The sequence below is a fragment of the Grampus griseus genome, assembly GCF_964374135.1.
Source record: "Grampus griseus genome assembly, chromosome: 19".
Taxonomy (NCBI): Eukaryota; Metazoa; Chordata; class Mammalia; order Artiodactyla; family Delphinidae; genus Grampus; species Grampus griseus.
This window is the reverse complement of record NC_139013.1, coordinates 7,343,797-7,364,546: the sequence shown is the minus strand read 5'-3', so window position 1 is coordinate 7,364,546 and position 20,750 is coordinate 7,343,797. Positions and strand designations below refer to the sequence as shown.

Below are 20,750 nucleotides of genomic sequence, written 5' to 3'. Positions count from 1 at the left end.
GCTTGAACAGCCGGCCGAGTCCCTCAGTCCCGGCCGGCTCGGCGGCCGCCCTGGACACAGGCCCGCTCTGGAGCTGTCCATGGTCACCGTTCTCGGCAGCCTCACGTCCCCCATCTCCTGCTGCTGCCGCCGGGGAGGCGGCGCCGGCGGCGCGGGGATCTCCCCCGTCGCGCCTTTGACCTGGGGATACCCAGGCCCTCCCCGACCTGGGCGCCCGGGCCTCAGGGTTCCACTGGCCAGGCTCTCAGCTCCACCCTCAACAACCCAGGTTTCGGAGACCCCAGCTTCTACTTGAGGAGTCAGGGCTTCTGAATGTTCCTGCCTGGTGCACCTTAGGGATCTTGGCATCTGGGGACCCAGATCCCACCGGGCTCTGGGAGCCCTGTCAGTCCTCACTTCTTCTGGCTAAAGGCCCCAGCTGGTAGCCCTCACCCCCTCAGGATCTAGGAATCCAGATTTCCAGCTTTTGCTCCCTTCAGAGACAGTTCAACAGCCCCTATGCCCCTCAGACAAATATACCAATCCACCTGGCACCCCAGCATCTGCCCCCTTAGGGATTCAGGCGCCATGACTCTCTTCCTTTCAGGGACTCAAAATGCAATTCTTAATGCAATTCTCTGGCTTCTACCCACGCTGCCCCCTGGAGACCTAGATGCCCTGTCCCTGATCCTGCCTCCCCTCAGGGACCCAGGAGTTCAGACCCCACCTTCTATTCTGCCCACCAAAGCCATCTACCCCGGCCCTCCATCCAACAGGGACTCAGGCTCCAAACTTCCATCTCCTGGCTTTGGCCTCCACAGCGATTCAGGAGTCCAGTTCCCCAGCTCTGCCACCCACCACCCCAAGTGTCTAGCCACTCAGCTGTTACTCTTTTGAACCCAAGTCCCTACAGCCTCACAATTGCCCATCAAATTGACATCTCTGGTGGCCTTGAAAAACTCCTGCTTCATCTCCGTATCATCTCAGGTTCTGGGCTCCCTGGGGTTTCCAACATTCTCCCCTGAGACCCAGCTTTTTGAGATGTTTCCAGCACTCCATCACGATTCTTTCATATCATGATGTCACATCCTTCGAGTATACTCTCAGACTGGTGAGCCAAACATACATCCCTTCCTCCAGACGTGTTCTATGGCCTAGGTTCATTCTGTGATCTAGAATTGTCTTCCGCATTTCCACCTGAACATGCGCCCTGGCAATGCTTCGTGTTCAAGATTCTTCCTAAATCCTAGAACACTCCCAGTCAACATTTTTGTTCCTTTTTCACCCAAGGTACTGTTCTGAAGTCTAGGCTAGATGCTAAATTCGAGGCATGACTTTCCCCAGGTAAATTCAAATATCTAGCTAATGCTCCCAAGCCAAATTCTGATCTCACTCTCCCCTTCGACAAGTTCCTTTTTTTTTTTCTTTGCTGCACCATGCTGCTTGCTGGATCCCCGATCTGGGATTGAACCCAGGCCCTCAGCAGTGAAAACGCAGAGTCCTAATCACTGGACCACCAGAGAATTACTGACATGTTCCAATTTTTAAGAAGCCAGTCCTTGCTTATTTTCTTCTAAAATTTCATTTTGGGTGTGTTCTAGGTTCTAGCCACATCCTTGGCATTGCTCTAGATTCCATTCTCTTCCCAGGGGCATTCTAAGTGCTAGAATATGTGTGTTCCGGGCTTCCCTGGTGGCGCAGTGGTTGAGAGTCCGCCTGCCAATGCAGGGGACACGGGTTCGTGCCCCGGTCCGGGAAGATCCCACGTGCCGCGGAGCGGCTGGGACCGTGAGCCATGGCCATTGAGCCTGTGCGTCCAGAGCCTGTGCTCCGCAACGGGAGAGGCCACAACAGTGAGAGGCCCGCGTACCGCCAAAAAAAAAAAAAAGAGAGAATATGTGTGTTGCATTTATGTGCTCTAGCCTTTCTCCAAACTGTGCTATCCATTCTAGAATGCACTTCCTATTTTATTTAATTATATTTAAATTTTTTATTTATTTATTTTGGCTGCACTGTGTGGCATGCAGGATCTTAGTTCCGTGACCAGGGATCGAACCCACATCCCCTGCAGTGGAAGCGCCAAGTCTTAACCACTGGACTGCCAGGGAAGTCCCTGCACTTCCCTATTTTAGATTCCATCCAATTCTACAGTCTTAAATCTCGAGGATTCCCACTGAAGTGTTGTACATTGCATCTTCCTTCCTCAGGTTCTATGTTCTCGGCTCATCCATTCCCACTTTCTCTGTCCATCTTTTCCCTGGTGTGACCTTGGCTTAGAACTTGTCCCCTGGTGGATTGGGGGCTTCCTCCATCTGCCACTTCAACATTCTAAACATGCTCTAGGCTCTCTCCTCTTTTGGAGTCTTCAGCCTAGAAATGTCCTCATTTCTAGAACACACCACCCCCATCCCCACCCCCTTTGCCAGCTCAGTCCTTATGCCAGGAAATTCTCAATTGCCAAAATGCATCTTTCTGCATCTTCCCCCAGGCGATTCTAAGTTCCAGGCAAACTCCTTGCTATTTTCTAGGTTTTCCTTTGCCTCCAGGGCGTGCTCTGAATTCTAGAGCATATATTCTGCCTTCTGAGTTCTAACATTATCTAGATGCATGAAAAAACCAAGCATGCGATCTCTGCTTTATTCTGTAAAGATAAAATATACCTTTATGCCTTCATCCCTGGTAGGTTCTGAGTTCTAGATTATGTCTAGATTATGTCTCCTGACTTAGGTTTGTTATGTACTGCATTAGGTCTGTTCTTAGATATCATTACCCTCCCCTCTGTGTTTGGGGTTCTGGGGTGACCCAGACACTCTTTTAAGTTATTGGATTGCTCTTGGCTTGTTCAAAGTTCCAGACCTGGGCTCTAGAATATGCCCTTCTATCTGGCCCCATGTGTGGATCCTACCCCAAGCACATTGTAAATGTGGAAGTGTATGGCCTTTCTGCACTCTGTACTGTGTCTTCTTGCACGTGGCCTTCTAGATTCTACACCCAGCCTAGCTGAATTTTGTTTCCTTCTCAGGGAATTTGAAGTTCTAGAACAGCCTCCCTAAAACATCCCTAATTGCATCTCATGAGTAGATTCTGGGTTTTAGATACCATGTTGGGTTTTGGTCTAAGTCTGGCCTGCCCTCTTATAAACATTTTCTTGAATCTGACCTCTGAGTGTTGGGATTCAGGTGTCTAGATTCCCAGATGCACCTCTTCAAAGACCCAAGGTTACAGGCACCCAGCTGCCTCCTCGCCCAGGTCCCAGGTCCCTCAGTCCCCTCCTGTCCTCCCAGGAGTCCAAGGCCCCAGTCCCAGGCTTAAGACATAGTCCGAATATTGGGTGGAGCTGGAAATTATCCACTCTGAGAACCGGTTATGCCTCTGCCTGAAGGGAGAGAAAGAAAGGAGAGAAGGAGTCAAAGTCCCTCCTGCTTTCGGCTCAGCTAGATGGACCCGTCTGACCTGATGTGTGTGGAGGGAGTGGCTCAGGAGACCTCCCTTCATCTCCACCCGCGGCTAATGGACCTGGACCCCTGGGTCCTGGGGGCCTTGACTTCTGAGTTCTGAGGGGGCAGAAGTCTGAAGGCTGAGATTTCTGGGTCTAGGGTTGTTGGTTGAAAGCCCAGACTCTTGTGTCCTGGGAGGAAGGGGATGTGGTCTCTGATTCCTGGGACTGGGGAGGAGAAGGCTGGAGGCTCAGACTCCTCAGTCTGGGGGAAGGGAGGGATGGGGACCTAGATTCCTGTGACCTGAGAGAAGAGGTAGCTGGATCTTAGACTCCTGTGTAGTGGGAGATGGCTAGCATTGTCCCCACCATTTTTGTTTTTCCCGACTGGAGTGGGTCTTTAGATTCTCCTGGAGCTAGATATCTAAATATCTGGGAAGTTGAAGGAGGCAGGAGTTGGGCTGAATAGCAGGTGAGGACCATCCCTGTGACATTATACAGGTGACTACGTACCAGTGACCTAATTCTGTGACCCCAGTTTTGTGGCCTCCTGAAGACATGGTCTCCTTCGCCTGGGCCTGAGTTTTCTAGCTCATGCAGTAGGTTGAAGGGGATTCTCAGCAGGGCCAGAATAGACAGTGATGGGCTGGGCCTGAGTCGCTTGAAGGGGCGGGGCTTGGACCGAAGGGGAGGGGCCTGCAAACTTTCCACATTCACTCAGGCAATGGGGCACCCGGCTTCGGTTTCTCTGACTCGGCTGAGCCTAGATTTGCTGCCAGTGTCTGATGGAGTCTGACCTGTTTCTCCAAATGCTCTCACCCAGGTAGCCAGGCCTGGTTTCCTGGGAGCAATGGGTTTCCGTTTATCTTGTGCCATGATTGGAATGGATGGGCCTCAGTTTCTTCTGTGCAGTGCTTGGGTTGTCCTGCCTCAGTTTTCACTATGTAGTATCCCAGTGACCGTGCCTCAGTTTCGCTGCCTGTGCTTTAACGAAGCCCCTCTCGGTTCCCTGCCCCCTCCCCGTAGGCCAGCACCGCCGCCATGATGTGCGAGGTGATGCCCACCATCAGCGAGGATGGCCGGCGGGGTTCGGCGCTGGGCCCGGACGAGGCGGGCGGCGAACTGGAGCGCCTCATGGTCACGATGCTCACGGAGCGCGAGCGCCTGCTCGAGACGCTGCGCGAGGCGCAGGATGGACTGGCTACGGCGCAGTTGCGGCTGCGCGAGCTGGGCCACGAAAAGGACTCGCTACAGCGCCAGCTCAGCATCGCGCTGCCCCAGGTCTGGGCGGGGCCGGGGCGGGGCCTGAGGGAGGCGGGGCCTGGACTCGCGGAGGCACAGGGAGGGCGGTCCGGAAGGGGCGGAACTTGGCACTTGGAAGGGGAGTGGCTTACCGGTGATGGGCGGGGCCTGAGCCGCTTGAAGGGGCGGGACTTGGCAGAGATGGGTGGGGCCTCCAAACCTCCCAGTCCTAAGGAATGAGGGAGATGGGGAAAGGGATTGATCTGATTGTCCGATCCTGCCCACACCTGGATAGGAATTTGCGGCTCTGACGAAGGAACTGAATTTGTGTCGGGAGCAGCTACTGGAACGGGAGGAAGAAATTGCGGAGCTGAAGGCAGAGCGGAACAATACTCGGGTGAGGGGTCTTGGGGCGGGAACTAAGTGCGGTGGTCGGGGCCTTGGGTGTTGCAGCCTGACCCATTTTTTTCTCTCTATTTCGCCTTCCTTTCTTCTCCCTGCTCCTACAATTTGGTGGGTCTCCTCTGGTCCCCTCCTTCCTTCACGTTCCCTCCCCTATCTCCATAATTGTTCTCGTTTCCTGTACCACTCCTTCCTTGACCTGCCCCCCACCTCTGTTATCCCTCTCTTTTCCTGACCTGTCTCTCTCCATACCACTTTGCTTGGCTCCACCTCTTCCATGCGTCCGCCCCACCTGTCTGAATCCTCTTCCTTCACTCTGCCTCTCTTCCCTTCACACTTTTCCTTGGTCCTGTGCCCTATCTCTGTAGCTTCTCCTAGAACACCTGGAGTGCCTGGTGTCCAGGCACGAGAGGTCACTGCGTATGACTGTGGTAAAGCGCCAGGCCCAGTCCCCGGGAGGGGTCTCTTCTGAGGTGGAGGTACTCAAGGCTCTAAAATCCCTCTTCGAGCACCACAAGGCCCTGGATGAGAAGGTATGAGAATTGGAAGAGCCTGGTTGTAGAACAGAAACTCGTGGTTGGCTGGGGCTGTGTTGAACGGCAGAAATTCTGGCCATGATTGGTTGGGGATGGCCCATGTGGGAAGAATGTTGACTGTAATTGACTGAGACAGGCTATGCAGACTGGGACCTGAGTGGCTGATAATAGAAAAATGTAATAGGTTGGGGGATACCAGCGGGTGAGGCTGCCTTGGTAGCTAGTTGGGGATGCACACATACTATAAATAGAGGAATGCTAATGTCACCCTATCAGGTCCATCCCAAAGGTGTTCTGCATCAACTGTCCTCCATCAGGTCTGATCTCCATCTCACACTGTCTTGCCCCCATCCCCAGGTCCGGGAGCGGCTGCGAATGGCGCTGGAGCGGGTGGCAGTGCTAGAGGAAGAGTTGGAGCTGAGCAATCAGGAGGTGGGGGCGTGACCAAGAAGGAGGAGGGACTAATGAACTACCAATGGGGTGGAACTGATTGGGTGGGTCCTAGAATCTGTTGGGAGCAGGACTAGGGCAGAAGACCAATGGGGTAGGACTATGGAGAAAACCAGTGAGGTTCCTAAGGAGGAACTCATTGGGCAGGACTAAGGGGAGTACTGCCCTGTGACAGTGAGACTAAGGTGAGAACCAGGGCTGGGGCTAAGGGAAAGAACTGACAATGGTGGAAATGCCTGGGTGGGGAAAGTCAGGACACCTCCACAAGGAGGCTAAGGTTAAGAATAAGGGTGGACTTCTTCTCTGGTGGGGGGCTAAGGAGACATAAAATGACGGCACAGGGTCTAAGGGTAGACTGTGGGATAAGGGTGGCCCCACCAGGACCAGTGCCAGTGGGAAGTAGAAACAGGGTTTCTAGGACCTCCTGTGCCCTGATCTCCCTTTCCCATTGCCAGACTCTGAGCCTTCGAGAACAGCTGTCTAGGCGCCGGTCAGGGCTAGAGGAGCCCGGCAAGGATGGGGATGGGCAGGTAAGAGGTGGAAGCCTTTCCTTCCGCTTGCTCTTCATTGGTCCTCCTCACTGTGATCCCACTCAGCCCACTGACTTTGTGATGGTCCTTTTAATGTTTGGTACGATTCTCACTGACCCTAGGACATCTGAACGCCTCAGACTCTTACTGACCTTTGACCTCTGATTCAAGTCAGCTAGCTAACTTTTGTGACCTCCATGGCCCTTACTGATCTTTGATCCCCCCTCACCCCCATCAGTTTTCTCCTTGCATTCTCGATCTCTGTGTTCCCCACTCTGAGTTCTGTCCCTTCCTCCCTCACTGTCCCCATTCCAGACTCTTGCCAATGGCCTGGGTCCTGGCGGGGATTCGAACCGGCGCACGGCAGAGCTGGAGGAGGCCCTGGAGCGGCAGCGGGCAGAGGTGTGCCAGCTGCGGGAGCGCCTGGCGGTGTTGTGCCGCCAGATGAGCCAGCTGGAGGAGGAGCTGGGCACGGCCCACCGCGAGCTGGGTAAGGCCGAGGAAGCTAACGCCAAGCTCCAGCGCGACCTCAAGGAGGTGAGGCCGGAGCCCCTGGTGGGCTGCCCTCTGTCCCTTCCCTCCCCGCAACCCTGCCTGTCCCCCTTTGCCCATAGTCACAGAACTCACGAATCTGGATTCAGTCCACAAGCTGTGTGGACTCTTCTCCTCTCTGAGTCTCAATTTCCTCACCTAATGGTATTTATGATCCTTGTCAGAGAGTTGGCACATGGCACATACTTGGTAGTCACCCAGTATCTGGTTGTAGTTATTATTGTTATCATTGGGAAATTCTCTTGCACCTCTTAACTGAACTCCTTTGTCTGCATTTCACCCCATCCTGGCTGAGGTTCCTTGACCTTAACTCCCCTGCTGCGGGGACTGCTGTGAAATGTAGGGCGTGGATTCTTGAAAGCATTGAATGAGAAAGAAGAGAGAGCACTTTAGTTTTCATCATCCACTGGGGCTTTTACCTCGGATTTCAATTGTGGATGGCCCCAGGGCTTATTGGGAAGTGTGGTCCCACCACACCGGCTCCCAGGCAGGAGTCCTTCCCCCGTGAGACCCTGGAGCACCTTCTCTGGTTTTCTAAGCATGCGCTACCCTGGGGGCTCTTGGGAGATGCTGCCTCCCAGGTGGAAGGGACCTTTGTTTCCTATGAGACCCTAGGGCACTTGCTCTGTGATTCTAAACCTGAGCTGTGCCAGAAGTTGCTGAAAAATCTAAGGCCTGGATTTTTGAGGCTAGTGGGCTAAGAAAAGTGGAGACATTCCATCTCATGGATCTTAGGTCATCCATATGAGGAGGGTCTAAGCCAGTACTGCCCCAGAAGTTTATGGGAGGGGCTGTACCACCATTTTAACTATCAGGTGGCAGGGGATCTAATGTTGGCTATGCCTGGGAGCTCTCGGCAGGTGTGGTTCCACCATTCTGACACCCGGAGGGCAGGGGACTTCATTTCCCAGGATACCTTGGAGTGCCTGAACTGGGGTTCTAAGCCTAGGCTACCCCCACGGCCTTCTGGGAGCTGTAGTCCACGCGGCCTTCTGTCGCCTCTGCAGGCGCTGGCACAGCGGGAGGATATGGAAGAGCGGATCACAACGCTAGAGAAGCGCTACCTGAGTGCCCAGCGAGAGGCCACGTCTCTGCACGACGCCAACGACAAGTTGGAAAACGAGCTGGCCAGCAAGGAGTCGCTGTACCGGCAGGTGGGAGCACGGCCGAGGAGGGGCGGTGGGGGCGAGGCCGTGGCTAGTTTGACCTAGCTCCTCCCTTCCCCCCCGTCTGTGTCCCCCAGAGTGAAGAGAAGAGCCGTCAGCTGGCCGAGTGGCTGGACGACGCTAAGCAGAAGCTGCAGCAGACGCTGCAGAAGGCGGAGACCTTGCCGGAGATAGAGGCACAGCTGGCCCAGCGAGTGGCGGCGCTCAACAAGGTGAAGGGAGGCCTGGGGCGGCGCCTTGAGTCGCTGGGGCAAAGGGGCGGGGCTTGGAGGAGGCAGGGCCTGAGTCTGGAGGGATAGGAGACCCACAGCCCGAATTCTGCTGGAAAGGGTAGGGCCTGGGGTCCAGGGAAGGGACGTGACTTGGGATGGTTGAAGGGCCTGGAGGTTTGGTGGGGGCTGGTGCTCTCTAGTTTGGACTGAACAGATGGGGAGAACATGAGAAGGGGACAGGGCTGGAGACTAGAGGAGAGGGCAGGGCTTGAATCACAAGGGCAGGGTCTGGAGTCCTGTGGGGGAGGAGCCTGGGGCCTGGAAGCCAGCCTTGGAGGAGGTGGGGCCTGGAGGCTGACTGCATCCTAGTGGGACAAAGTCAGATGCCATGGGTTCCATCCTCTAGGCTGAGGAACGTCATGGGAATTTTGAGGAGCGGCTTCGGCAGCTGGAGGCCCAGTTGGAGGAGAAGAACCAGGAGCTGCAGCGGGTGAGGAGGCTTTGAGGCTTGGGGGATACGCCTGGGTGAGGGGGCTGTGCCGGGGGTCGGGAGCTCAGAGTAGGAACAGCGCTCAGGGCTTGAGCGCCTCTGCTCTCTTCTCCTCTGGGCAGGCCCGGCAGCGGGAGAAGATGAACGATGACCACAATAAGCGGCTGTCCGAGACAGTGGACAAGCTGCTGAGTGAGTCCAACGAACGGCTGCAGCTGCACCTCAAGGAGCGCATGGGGGCGCTGGAGGAGAAGGTGGGCCCCAACCTAGGATTCCAATAAGCTGGAATCTTGGGGCCCCAGACCTTTCCCCAAACAGTTATCTGAGATCTCCCCCAATGGGGGCATCCTGAATTTGAAATTGATAGACTGCTCGATTGCTGGGACCACCACACTTTCACCTAGTTTAAACACCCTAGAGCTGAATTCTGGGCACCCACGGCCTGAATTCTTGGCTTTTGCCCAAGCCTCTAACCCTATGGACCCTCAAACTCTGAATCCGTGGAAATTTCACAGGACGCTGCATTTTGGGCTCCCAGGGACTCTCTGCCTTAGCAGCATCTTCGGCTCCACAACCCTCTCCCCATGCAGCTCACCATTCAAGCCCACCTCATTCCCCCTGGGGTCCCCTCAGGCCTGTCTCTGTTCACTGGAGGCTGCTTCCTGATTCCGCCCCCTCACTGCACCCCTGCCCCCCACAGAACTCACTAAGCGAGGAGATCGCCAACATGAAGAAGCTTCAGGATGAGCTGCTGCTCAACAAGGTAGGGAGGGGGCCGGGGGCGGGGGGTGGGCCTTGGGTGAGAGCCAGAGAAATGGAGCAGGCATTGCTGGGGCTGGAATCAGCCTGGCTGGGAGGGGCTGATACTCAGTGGTGGGGAGGGGGCAGATTCTGACCTGACATCTCCAAACTCCTCCCCCCAGGAGCAGCTCTTGGCGGAGATGGAGCGGATGCAGATGGAGATTGACCAGCTGCGGGGGAGGCCACCATCCTCCTACTCCAGGTGACAGTCATCTTCCTGTCCCACCTCTGCCCATGGAGCCCCCTTGGCCAAGCACATCCCTTCTGATACGAGGTCTCCCCCACCCCACTCCCTGTCCTCCTGAGATTTCCGCTGGTCCCTTTTATTTTTGACCCCTGACTTCATGACCTCTGACCGCAGACCCTTTTTCCTGACCTTTGACTTCAGATCCCTCTCCCAATCCTATGACCCCAAGCCCTTCCCCATGACCACTCACCTCTGTTTCCTTTTCCTGACCCCTTGGTCTCTGACTGCCCTCTCTATGCCCACAGATCTCTCCCTGGCAGTGCCCTGGAGCTCCGTTACTCCCAGGCACCCACATTACCTTCTGGCGCCCACCTGGATCCCTATGGGGCTGGCAGTGGCCGGGCAAGCAAGAGGGGTCGCTGGTCAGGGGTCAAAGATGAGCCCTCTAAGGTCAGCAGCCACTTCTGGGGCCTGGACTGAGCAGGGCTCGGGAGGGCAGCAGTAGGAGGTGGAGCCCAACATGCAGGGCTCTGGGCGGGGACTGAGTTGAGAAGCAAGGTCTCCTGGACTCACACTGTCTCCTCTTCTTCTTCCGTCATCCCCACTTGCCCCGATGGCTCTTCACGTGGATGTCCTGCTGCCTGGTGAGAACTTTAGAGGAACGATGGGGTGGGAAGAGGGGTGGGTTTGGGGGGATGGTATGCAGGGTGTAGAATCCTAGAATGGATGGGGCCAAGTGAAGAAAGGAAGTGGGCTGGGTCAAAGAAAACAGTGGAATCAGGGGAGAGGGCAGAGTCATGGGTGGTCAAGAAGAAGGACCCACCAAGAGAGAAAGCTGGGCTGGGAAAAGTGTGGGGGGCTGGGTCACTGGTGAGGGCGGTCAGTGTCAGGGGACATGGGCAGGGTTATAGAGGGTGGGCAAGGTCAGGATAGGTGAGGAAAGACCTAGCACCTACCTCGGCCCTTGTCCACCTGGCATCTCTCTGTCTCCACACAGAGATAGGAGTGGGAGCGGTCTACCTCTGCAGGGTCCATGCCACCTCCATTCCCTGGGGAGCTGGATGGCTCAGATGAAGAGGAGGCGGAGGGGATGTTTGGAGCTGAGTTGCTATCTCCCAGTGGGCAGGCTGATGTACAGACACTGGCCATCATGCTTCAGGAGCAGCTGGAGGCCATCAACAAAGAGATCAAGTGAGCACTGGCCCAGTTCTTCCCCACCCTGCCTAAGCTTAGCCCAAGGCCTCTCTGGCTCTGGAGACTGATTTGCACACCTAAGCCCAACTCCTTTCCTAAACATCCTCAAGGAATTTTGCCAGTCCAACACACTATCCAGGAATCCCTGAGGAAATACCAAGAAGTCTCCTATGTGCTATATATGAATTACACACGCCCCGGCCGGTACTCACAATTTCCCAATATATCCAAGACTGCATCCCCAAATGCCAAAATTCACAATCCAATCCGTCAAGAATCCTCCATTACATCATGGCTTTCATGGCTTCACGCAACAATTACCCAGTGACTCCCAGTACCCTGCGAATCTCAACACAACACAAGGTCCCCCAGTCCAAAACACCTTGAGAACCTCAACTCTAGATAACAAGAATTTCTACCTAATATAACAACAATCCTCAATTTATTAAGAATCCCCCATCACATAAAGTCTACCCTGATTCCTCAGAAATTCCCCTATTTAACAATTCTCTAATAAAACTAAAACACTTTCCATGGGCCCCAGCAAATGTATCAACATGACCATCATCTTCCACTCAAACTTTTTGTGATTTGAGACAGTGACTCTCACCAAATGTCTCTATGACCTTCCCAGATCCTAGGTTGACCTCAGAGTCCCTGATCTCACTCTGCTCTTATTATGAGCTTGCTCTTGCTGTCCTCCTTGGAACTTGACCTCTTGCCCATAGTAATCCATTTATGCTTTTCCATAACCACTTGTTTATTATCAGCATAGTCCTGATGCAGATCCTGATCATCCTGTCATCCCTAATCTCTCCAGTACCTCCTGAGCCTATCATGATATCTTGACTCCCCTTGAACCTGTGAGGCCATCAGGGATCCACCAAGACCCTCTAACTTCATTGTCCCTTCCTCAGGATTATTTTTGCTCCGCCAAGCCTTCCTGGCCCATTGGGAGTTGGGGAACTCCCTCTCCTATTGTCTGCCTGAGTCCTCTCACCCCATCTCCCCCTTTTCCTCCTCAGGTTAATCCAAGAGGAGAAGGAGACAACAGAACAGAGGGCAGAAGAGCTGGAGAGCCGGGTGTCTGGCTCGGGCCTGGACTCACTGGGCCGCTACCGCAGTAGCTGCTCACTGCCCCCCTCCCTCACCACCTCTACCCTTGCCAGCCCCTCCCCTCCCAGCTCTGGCCACTCAACACCCCGTCTGGCACCCCCTAGCCCTGCCCGTGAGGGCACCGACAAAGCTGTGAGTATTCTTAAGTCTCCTCAGCTTGGTGGTGGTGGTGGGAGGTCATAAACAGGGCTCCCTAACAAAAAGCAACAATGACCAACACACCAGTGATTTTCAAAAGCAACCTTAGCTTTCCCTAAAAGTTCCAACTCAAAGGGCAAATGGGAGGCTGAGCCACTGGGTTCCTGAACCCTAACTTGTACTTTAGTCAGATGTGATCTACTTTTACCTGTTTTACACATTAAGTTTCTGCATAGGATTTTTATTTTTTTACTTTTATTTTTTTATTTTTTTTGGCCATGCCATGCAGCTTGAGGGATTTTAGTTCCCCCACCAGGGATCGAACCCTGGGCCCTGTCAGTGAGAGCACCAAGTCCTAACTACTGGATGGCCAGGGAATTCCCACTGCATAGGATTTTTAGAAAAATGTCTCTGTGACCAAATATACATTTGAGAACTACCATTAGATCCTCAGAATTGACCTTTGAGGGAGGCACAATATCTATATGCCCTATTTTATTGCCTTAAACTCAGATTTCCTACTTTCAGAACCTGTAACTCATTAGCTTTCCTTGAGGCTGAGCAGATCCCACTCCTGACACCAGAAGCTAAGACAGTATAAATATGGGCTTATCAAGCTCCAGGGGGACTGCAGTTATTGCCTTTATATTTCTGCAGCTCACCCGCACATAATCTAGGCTATCTTTAGAAGTGGTTCCCCAAATCAGGGGTATCCCAGACACCTCGTAGACATCCCAACTAATGAGCCCCCAACATGACCCCTCCGATTCAATATAGCATCTCTGTCTCCAGAATCATGCCCCCAAGGAGGAAGCTGGGGCTCCACGAATGGAGGGACCAGCAATCCCAGGAGACACCCCACCTCCCACTCCTCGTTCTGCCCGCCTTGAGAGAATGACCCAGGCCTTGGCACTGCAGGCGGGATCCCTGGAAGATGGAGGGCCCTCACGGGGAAGGTCAGTAAGAATAAGGGATGGGACAGGGAGGGACTTGCTTGGGAGGAGGCGGTGGGAGTGGACAAAGACTTGGGATGAGAGGAGGCATCCCAGATGGGATCTACCTGTCCTGCTTACCCAGTGAGGGCACCCCAGATTCCCTGCACAAAGCTCCCAAGAAGAAGAGCATCAAGTCATCCATAGGCCGTCTCTTTGGCAAGAAGGAGAAGGGGCGAATGGGACCACCAGGTCGGGACAGCTCTTCTCTGGGTGAGTCCCCTGATTCCCTCTCTCCCTTCCTTTCTTCCTTCCTTCTTCTTCTTTACATATTCATTTGACATACAATCCTGTCTTCATTCATTTGGTAATTCATTTATAACGCTGGAACCTTGGCAGAGGTAGAGGGGAGGAGAAGGGACAAGGAAAGGGCACTCTGAGGCCTGCCTGAGTGACTGGTGGGCAAATGAATTTGTTATGTTATTTACCTATTTTTTAAATAGAGAAAGAGGGAGGAGCATCCTAAAAGCAGGGCATCTGATGGGCTGGAGCCTGCTTGTCTGGTTTGTGAAATCCAAGTTAGTTAAATTTTCAGGAATTTTATGAGCTGCTTTGACATCACATTGGTCGCTTGAAATTGGTGGGATTATTTACACCATGGAAATTGGCATATGCTACAAATCAGGAAATACCTTCTCCTTCCCCAGGGAGCCAGTTGTTAAATATTTACCAGCACACCACTGCCAGCTTACCAAGGCCAGCCCAGTGAATCCAGCCCTATTTTGGGGATTTCTCCAATTCCTTGCCTAGGAGGTGACATTGGTCCCTGTCTGGTTTTATCACTCCCTCTGTGTGGCCGCATTTACTAATCCCTCTGGGCCTCTGCTTTCCTGGCATCCTTCTCAACCCCCCAGCATCAAAGATTCTGCCTCCCCTTTGAGACTCTCCAAATTTTGGCCCCTCCCTGCCTCCAGCTGGAACACCCTCAGACGAGACATTGGCCACTGACCCTCTGGGGCTAGCCAAGCTGACAGGCCCAGGAGACAAGGACCGAAGGAACAAGAGGAAGTGAGTGTGGGTGTGTGCTGTGGAGGTGGGGAGGGTTGGTCATAAGTGAGAAGAAAATTCTGGGAGGGGGTGTCCAAGATCCTGAACTTGCTTGCCTGGGAACTTGGGAACCCCTAGAGTTTTTCTTTTCTTCTTTTTCCCCTTTTCTCTTGATTAGTGTGGATCTGTTGTGGGGAGGGAAGGTGGATTACAAAGATTCACATGTATTTTTTTTAGCCTTCTGCCATGTTTTTTACATTCATAAAAATTGCTTTGGTGGGGGGATGCGGTTGGTGAAGGGGGCCATGCAAGAGGGCTAGGTGTCTCTGTCCCTGCGATCTCCTGCCCTTCTCCCCAGGCATGAACTTCTGGAAGAGGCCTGCCGTCAGGGCCTGCCTTTTGCTGCCTGGGATGGGCCCACTGTGGTCTCCTGGCTAGAGGTACTGGGGCCCAGAAACGTCCTGACTCTTTATCCCCAACTGGTCTGAGAACTCCACCCTTAGGGCTGGCTGGGTCCACCTAGTACCATCCTCCTAACTCAGAGGTGGCGGTGGAGAGGAGTTGGTGGTGGGGGGGAGGCCCTGGGAGGGGTCGGGCTTCTTGTAGATCTTCCTGTTGCTCTTTTTCCTTCTCCCCTCACCCCTGTCCTTCTGGCCATGCCCACCTTGGTCTTGTTGTCTCTCTCTATCTCTTTGTGTCTTCCTATGTCTCTCTCTCTCTGTGTGTCTCTATTTCCCTGCCTCTCTCCCCATCTCTGTGTTTTTGTCATTCCCCGTATTTCTTCCCATGTCTCTCTATGTCTTTGGTCCTTTCTTTCCCCATCTCTGCCTCTCATCTCTGTGTGTCTCTCCTCGTCTCTGTCTCCCCCCATCTCTCTCTTTCCCCTCTGACTCTGGTCTTACCCTTCTATGGCTCTCCTCCATTGTTTTCCTGTGTCTCCCTCTGACCCTCGCATCTCTTTGCCTTGCCCTCCTCTCACTGCTTTCTCATGTCTTTCTGTTTCTCGCCCATTTGCCTTTCCCCATCTCTCTGTCTCCCTCTCTCCCTTTCTTTCTGTCCCTCTCCCATTTCTCCCGTTTCTCATCCCGTATGTCTCTGTCTCTCTGTCTCATTTTTTCCCCATTTCTCCCTTCCTCCCTCTGGTCCAGCTGTGGGTAGGCATGCCTGCGTGGTATGTGGCCGCCTGCCGGGCCAATGTCAAGAGTGGTGCCATCATGGCCAACTTGTCAGACACGGAGATCCAGCGCGAGATCGGCATCAGCAACCCACTGCACCGGCTCAAGCTGCGCCTCGCTATCCAGGAGATGGTCTCACTCACCTCACCCTCTGCTCCTGCCTCCTCCCGCACTGTGAGTGTCCAGGGCCCAATCCCAGCCCTTGCTGTCTCAGGGCCCCGCCTACTGTCCTCAGAGTAGCCAATCCTGGGCCCGCTCACTCCAGCTCTGTCTGATACACCCTGCTCCCCACAGTTTCTCACCTGGATTATCTCTTGAGAGTGGGGCTCCCTTCAGGTCCCTCTGCCTCCCCTCAGGCTGTTTTACACACTGCAGCCAGAGGGATCCCATCCCGGAGAAAAAGCCAAATTCATATGGTTCTCTACAGGGCCATTGATGAGGGGCCCCTACCCACCCCTCCCTTTTCTACTCTGCTTCTTGGCCCTTGCTGCTCCCTTTCCTAGGAGCACCCCTCCCTCTTTTTCCCCCAAGGCTGGCTCCTGCTCATCCTTGAAGTCTCAGCTCAAATGTCACCACCTCCAAGAGGCCTCCCTAACTCAACAGCTAAACTAGTACCGGCCCCATCACCCCAACACATGAACACCTATTTTTTTTCCCATAGCACATACTGATTTCTAAAATTTTATCATTTTGTTCCATACAGAAAATTATGTGTTCCCATGCCTAATTCGGCTCCTCCAGGAGCATGACCCCCTTCCCCTCCCCTGTTCAGAAGCCCTCTCTCAACCTATGTAACACCCCTCGCCCCTCAGTCCACAGGAAACGTGTGGATGACACATGAAGAGATGGAGTCCCTTACCGCGACGACCAAGCCTGTGAGTGCCCCCTGCCGGTGGCCTTGGGTGGCACTAAATTTCCTTCGGGAGGAGCGGCGGAGTTGGGGGGCAGATGAATCTGTAGCTGTCTGTCCGTCTGTTCGTCCCTCCCGCCCTCCTCCGCCTGCCCCTTAACCCACCCCTTCTCTCCGCTCTTCCCACTAACTGGTCAGGAGACCAAGGAGATCAGCTGGGAGCAGGTAGGGGGCGCGGGGCGGGCAGTGGGCGCATGAACAGGCTGTGCACGCTGCATGGACGCCCCTCCTTCTCCGAGCCCCGCCCCTCCCCTCGCCGGAGCATTCCATCCTCACCGCGGGAGGGGGGCGCTGCGCGGAGCTCTGCTCTTGTCTGTGGCTTGGTGGGGGTCGGCGTAGAAGCCCGGCTATTCCACTGTTAGTGGTGCACGGATCATTCCATTATGCTGGGTTGCGGGGGCTCCAGGGGCAGTTTCATTGCTCTAACTAGAGGGGGGTGCTGAGCAGCTCTTTTACCTAGAAAAGAGGGAAGTGGGATTGTTCCACTGTACTGGGGTGAAAAGGGAAAGCATTTGGGGCGGGGGGCGGCAGGTCAGGGTGAGAAGTTGGGGAGAAGGAGCTACATTTTGTTCTCAAGAGGGGAGCGGGATGACCTCACCTGAGACAGAGGAGCTATGCTGGGTCTTTGTTTCCCAGCAAGGGGGAAGGTATGGATATTATTTCCTTATGCTAAGAGGAGTGAAGGATTTGGGGTTGATCCAGAATATTGTCCTGGGCCAGATATAGCTAGACTAGTATTTTGGGGACAGTGCAAGAGTGGTGGATAGATCCATTATCATTTGTTGGGGAGAGAGATACATTGGAAAATCCGTTGTGCTGACTTGGGGGAGTAGTGATGTTGGACTGATCCATTGTTTTGAGTTGGGACAACTTTAGACTAGAGCTTCTTAAACTTTAATGTACAGTTCAGATAATCTGAGAATCTTGTGAGAATGCAAATTTTGATTCAGTAGCCTAGGGTCTGAGATTCTGCAATTCCAGCAAGTTCACAAGTGATGATAATGCTGTGGGTCCAAGGACCACACTTTGAGTAGACAAGGGTCTATGCTGTCATAATGAAGGAAAGGGAGACAATTTTGGATTGTCCATTGTCCTGAGCAGAGATTGGCCATTGTCCTGCTATAGGATGGAGAAAGAACCACCTCGGATCTGGGGGAGGGGGGTTGGACTGTACCCTTGCATACATACATGGGATGGGGTCAGAGGGCCTGACTCCTCCCCCACCTGCCCATGGCCCCAGATCCTGGCATATGGCGACATGAACCATGAATGGGTGGGGAACGACTGGCTGCCCAGCCTGGGGCTGCCCCAGTACCGCAGCTACTTCATGGAGTCGCTGGTGGATGCCCGAATGTTAGATCATCTTAACAAGAAGGAGCTCCGGGGCCAACTCAAGATGGTGGACAGCTTCCACAGGTGGGGGTCGCCTGGCCCATGGGGGCAGTCCAAGGGGGTAAGCCCCACTTCTAGAGAGTCTTTGGCAAATAGGACCAGTGATGGGGAATTCCTTGGACTATCTTTGGTCCTCTAGCCCTGATTGTCAGGCAATCAAGACTCCTGTGCCCCTTCCACCCATAAGAAGGCCTACTAGGAAAAGCCCAAGTCCTGAGACAGCTTAGCTAGTTGACCCCATACCCCTTACAGGTGGGCTAATAGGAACTGCTTTTTGAAAATATGGCAACTCCTGGGAAGGTCAGCAGTCAGTAGAACAGATCCAATGGAGCAATTCCCCAACCTCTGCCAGAAGACCACAGACAATGGGGAGAGCCCAATAGGAGTAGCAGTCATTGGGGTATGAGGGCTCATCTGTAACTCCACTATCTCTGCTACTCAGGGTGAGTCTGCATTACGGGATCATGTGCCTGAAACGACTCAACTATGACCGGAAGGACTTGGAGCGGAGGCGGGAAGAGAGTCAGACCCAGATCCGAGGTGAGTAGAAAAGGATAAACGTCCAGCTGGGAGCCAAGTTGGAGGGGTTTGGAGCAGTGCTGCAGGAGGCATAAATAGGGGAGGGAAGGGAGGCCAGGGAAGAGAGGGGGTGGAGCCAGCATAGGGGTGTGGCCAGGAAGAGGAAGTGGGGATGGAGATATGGGATAAATTGGAAGGGCCTGGCCCCAGGAGGGGAGCAGCTGAGGGTCCCTTCTGTCCCCAGACGTGATGGTGTGGTCCAATGAGCGGGTCATGGGTTGGGTGTCCGGGCTGGGACTGAAGGAATTCGCCACGAACCTCACGGAGAGCGGGGTGCACGGGGCGCTGCTCGCCCTGGACGAGACCTTCGACTACTCTGACCTGGCCTTGCTCCTGCAGATCCCCACACAGAATGCACAGGTGAGCTGCCGCTAGGCCCTGGGCATACTGGGCATCCCCACCTCACAGATTGCACGCTGAAACCCCTCTCCCACCTCTCCTCCCCAGGCCCGGCAGCTCTTGGAGAAGGAATTCAGCAACCTCATCTCCTTGGGCACAGACAGGCGGCTGGATGAGGTGGGCGCAGCAGCAGCACAGGAGACTCCACTCCCAGCTGCACCTCTAGGCTGGGAGCTGAAGGGGTGGGGCTTGACTTTGCCAGCGAGTCGTGGTTGGAGGAGGTGCCAGAAAAGGGGCGGGGTTAAAGGAGGGAAGGACCCGGAGAGGGGTGGGGTCAAATGAAGGGGCGGAGTCGGAACGCGGCCCTAGTCCCTCACCGGCTGCCGGGCCCCTATACCTAGGACAGTGCCAAGTCCTTCAGCCGCTCCCCATCCTGGCGGAAGATGTTCCGAGAGAAGGACCTCCGAGGCGTAACGCCTGACTCAGCTGAGATGTTGCCCCCCAACTTTCGTTCGGCCGCAGCAGGGGCCCTGGGCTCGCCGGGGCTCCCTCTCCGCAAGCTGCAGCCGGAAGGTGGGCGGATCCCAAACGCGACAGCCTCTCCTCCCCTCCCTTTCCTCGGGGGTAGGAACCTCCCTCTTCAGGTTCTGAAATGGCCTAGTCCTTTCTCCCCCAACCATGACAAATGGACCGCTCCTATAAGCCAACCTCCTCAACCCCACCACACCCCCTTTCCAGGGTGGGAAATGAACTCGTCCAGTGTCACCTGGGATACTTTGAAGGAATCCAAGGCTATGGGAAAGGGGGAGAAACCGGCTTGGAGCTAGGCGGTCGTTGTCATCTCGGAAGGGGAAATCCAAGGGAGGACGCTTGGGGTTGAGGATCGGAGAAATACTGAGGGAGGAAGTGGGCGTGTGTGTGTGTGTGTGTGTGTGCGCGCGTGCGTGCGCGCGCGCTTTCCAGGCTGAACCGCTGCTCACTCTCCCTCCAGGCCAGACTTCTGGGAGTTCCCGGGCAGACGGCGTTTCTGTCCGGACCTATTCCTGCTAGTGTACGCCTCCAGGTGAGGACTGTACTGGGCGCTCTTGGGGTTCTGGGCGGCACAATGGATCTTCACAGCTGCACGCACTGCCTGGCGTCAATGCAGGTGACCTTACTCGGACGGAAGAACCTTTCAGAGGCTGGGCTGTTTCCCCTCCTGCCCAGAGTATGGTCTCGCCGGGGAGAGCTTGCTGGGGAGCTCACGCCACGGACTGGACCATCTGTACAGACAAGCGGGGAATGCCGGTCCCTGCCTCACAAATGGACTGGGCCTGGACCAAACCACATGCACTGGACTGAGAGGGGGAAAGAAGAAGGCAGGAAGAAATCTCGCCCCAAACTTCCACCTCTCTTTCCAATACTTTGTAATTTATTGATCAGTTTCCGATGGGAGATGGGTGCCCTTTCCCGGCGGGAAGGGGGCGGGGCTTCCCTCCCGGGCCGCATGCGGGGAGAGGCTGCCCCCTCCCCTTTCTCCCCAGTCGCGGGGCCCAAGTCGTCCTTCTTCGTCCGAAAGGAGGGGAGGGAGGACTCGCTGCTAGAAGCCTCGCCCTTTGTGCCACTCAGCCCTGCCCCGCGGCGTCCGGTCGCCGCTGCCTGGGGTCAGCCGCGGGCGGGGCTCCCTCTCCCCAGTGTCTCGTGTCCCCGAGGCCCCTCCGCCCCCCGTGCTGTGGCCGTGTCCGTGCCCCGGGGGGGGGGTAGGGGGTGCAGAACTGCGCTCCCCGTTCCGCTCCAGCTCCGGGGTTTGCATGGGAGAATCCTCTTTCCACGATGCCCCTGGGCGACGTGGCGTGGGGAGAGGAAAGACGGTGGGGAAGCCCTCGCCCCCGACTCTTGGTCGGCCTCCCTGCCCCAGGCGTCACTCAGTGATCACGGGTAAAGAGAACTGTTTCAAAAAGCTCCC

At 54.9% G+C, this 20,750-nt stretch overlaps 1 protein-coding gene across 1 annotated transcript; it reads left to right on the top strand.

The window, feature by feature from the left end:
* Positions 1 to 4,456: 4,456 nt before the first annotated feature.
* PPFIA3 (PTPRF interacting protein alpha 3) lies at positions 4,457 to 20,040 on the top strand (the record flags this gene model as incomplete). The annotated part of the gene is made up of 28 exons (XM_082676465.1): positions 4,457 to 4,696; positions 4,953 to 5,054; positions 5,428 to 5,592; positions 5,953 to 6,027; positions 6,501 to 6,575; positions 6,891 to 7,112; positions 8,135 to 8,281; positions 8,371 to 8,505; positions 8,912 to 8,995; positions 9,118 to 9,249; positions 9,696 to 9,758; positions 9,919 to 9,998; positions 10,289 to 10,433; positions 10,987 to 11,174; positions 12,203 to 12,425; positions 13,224 to 13,387; positions 13,509 to 13,636; positions 14,338 to 14,431; positions 14,769 to 14,850; positions 15,559 to 15,759; positions 16,398 to 16,460; positions 16,634 to 16,660; positions 17,736 to 17,911; positions 18,330 to 18,427; positions 18,651 to 18,826; positions 18,914 to 18,982; positions 19,207 to 19,378; positions 19,797 to 20,040. 28 exons carry the CDS (start codon positions 4,457 to 4,459, stop codon positions 19,853 to 19,855), a joined length of 3,585 nt encoding a protein of 1,194 aa, XP_082532591.1. The 3' UTR covers positions 19,856 to 20,040.
* Positions 20,041 to 20,750: the final 710 nt, after the last annotated feature.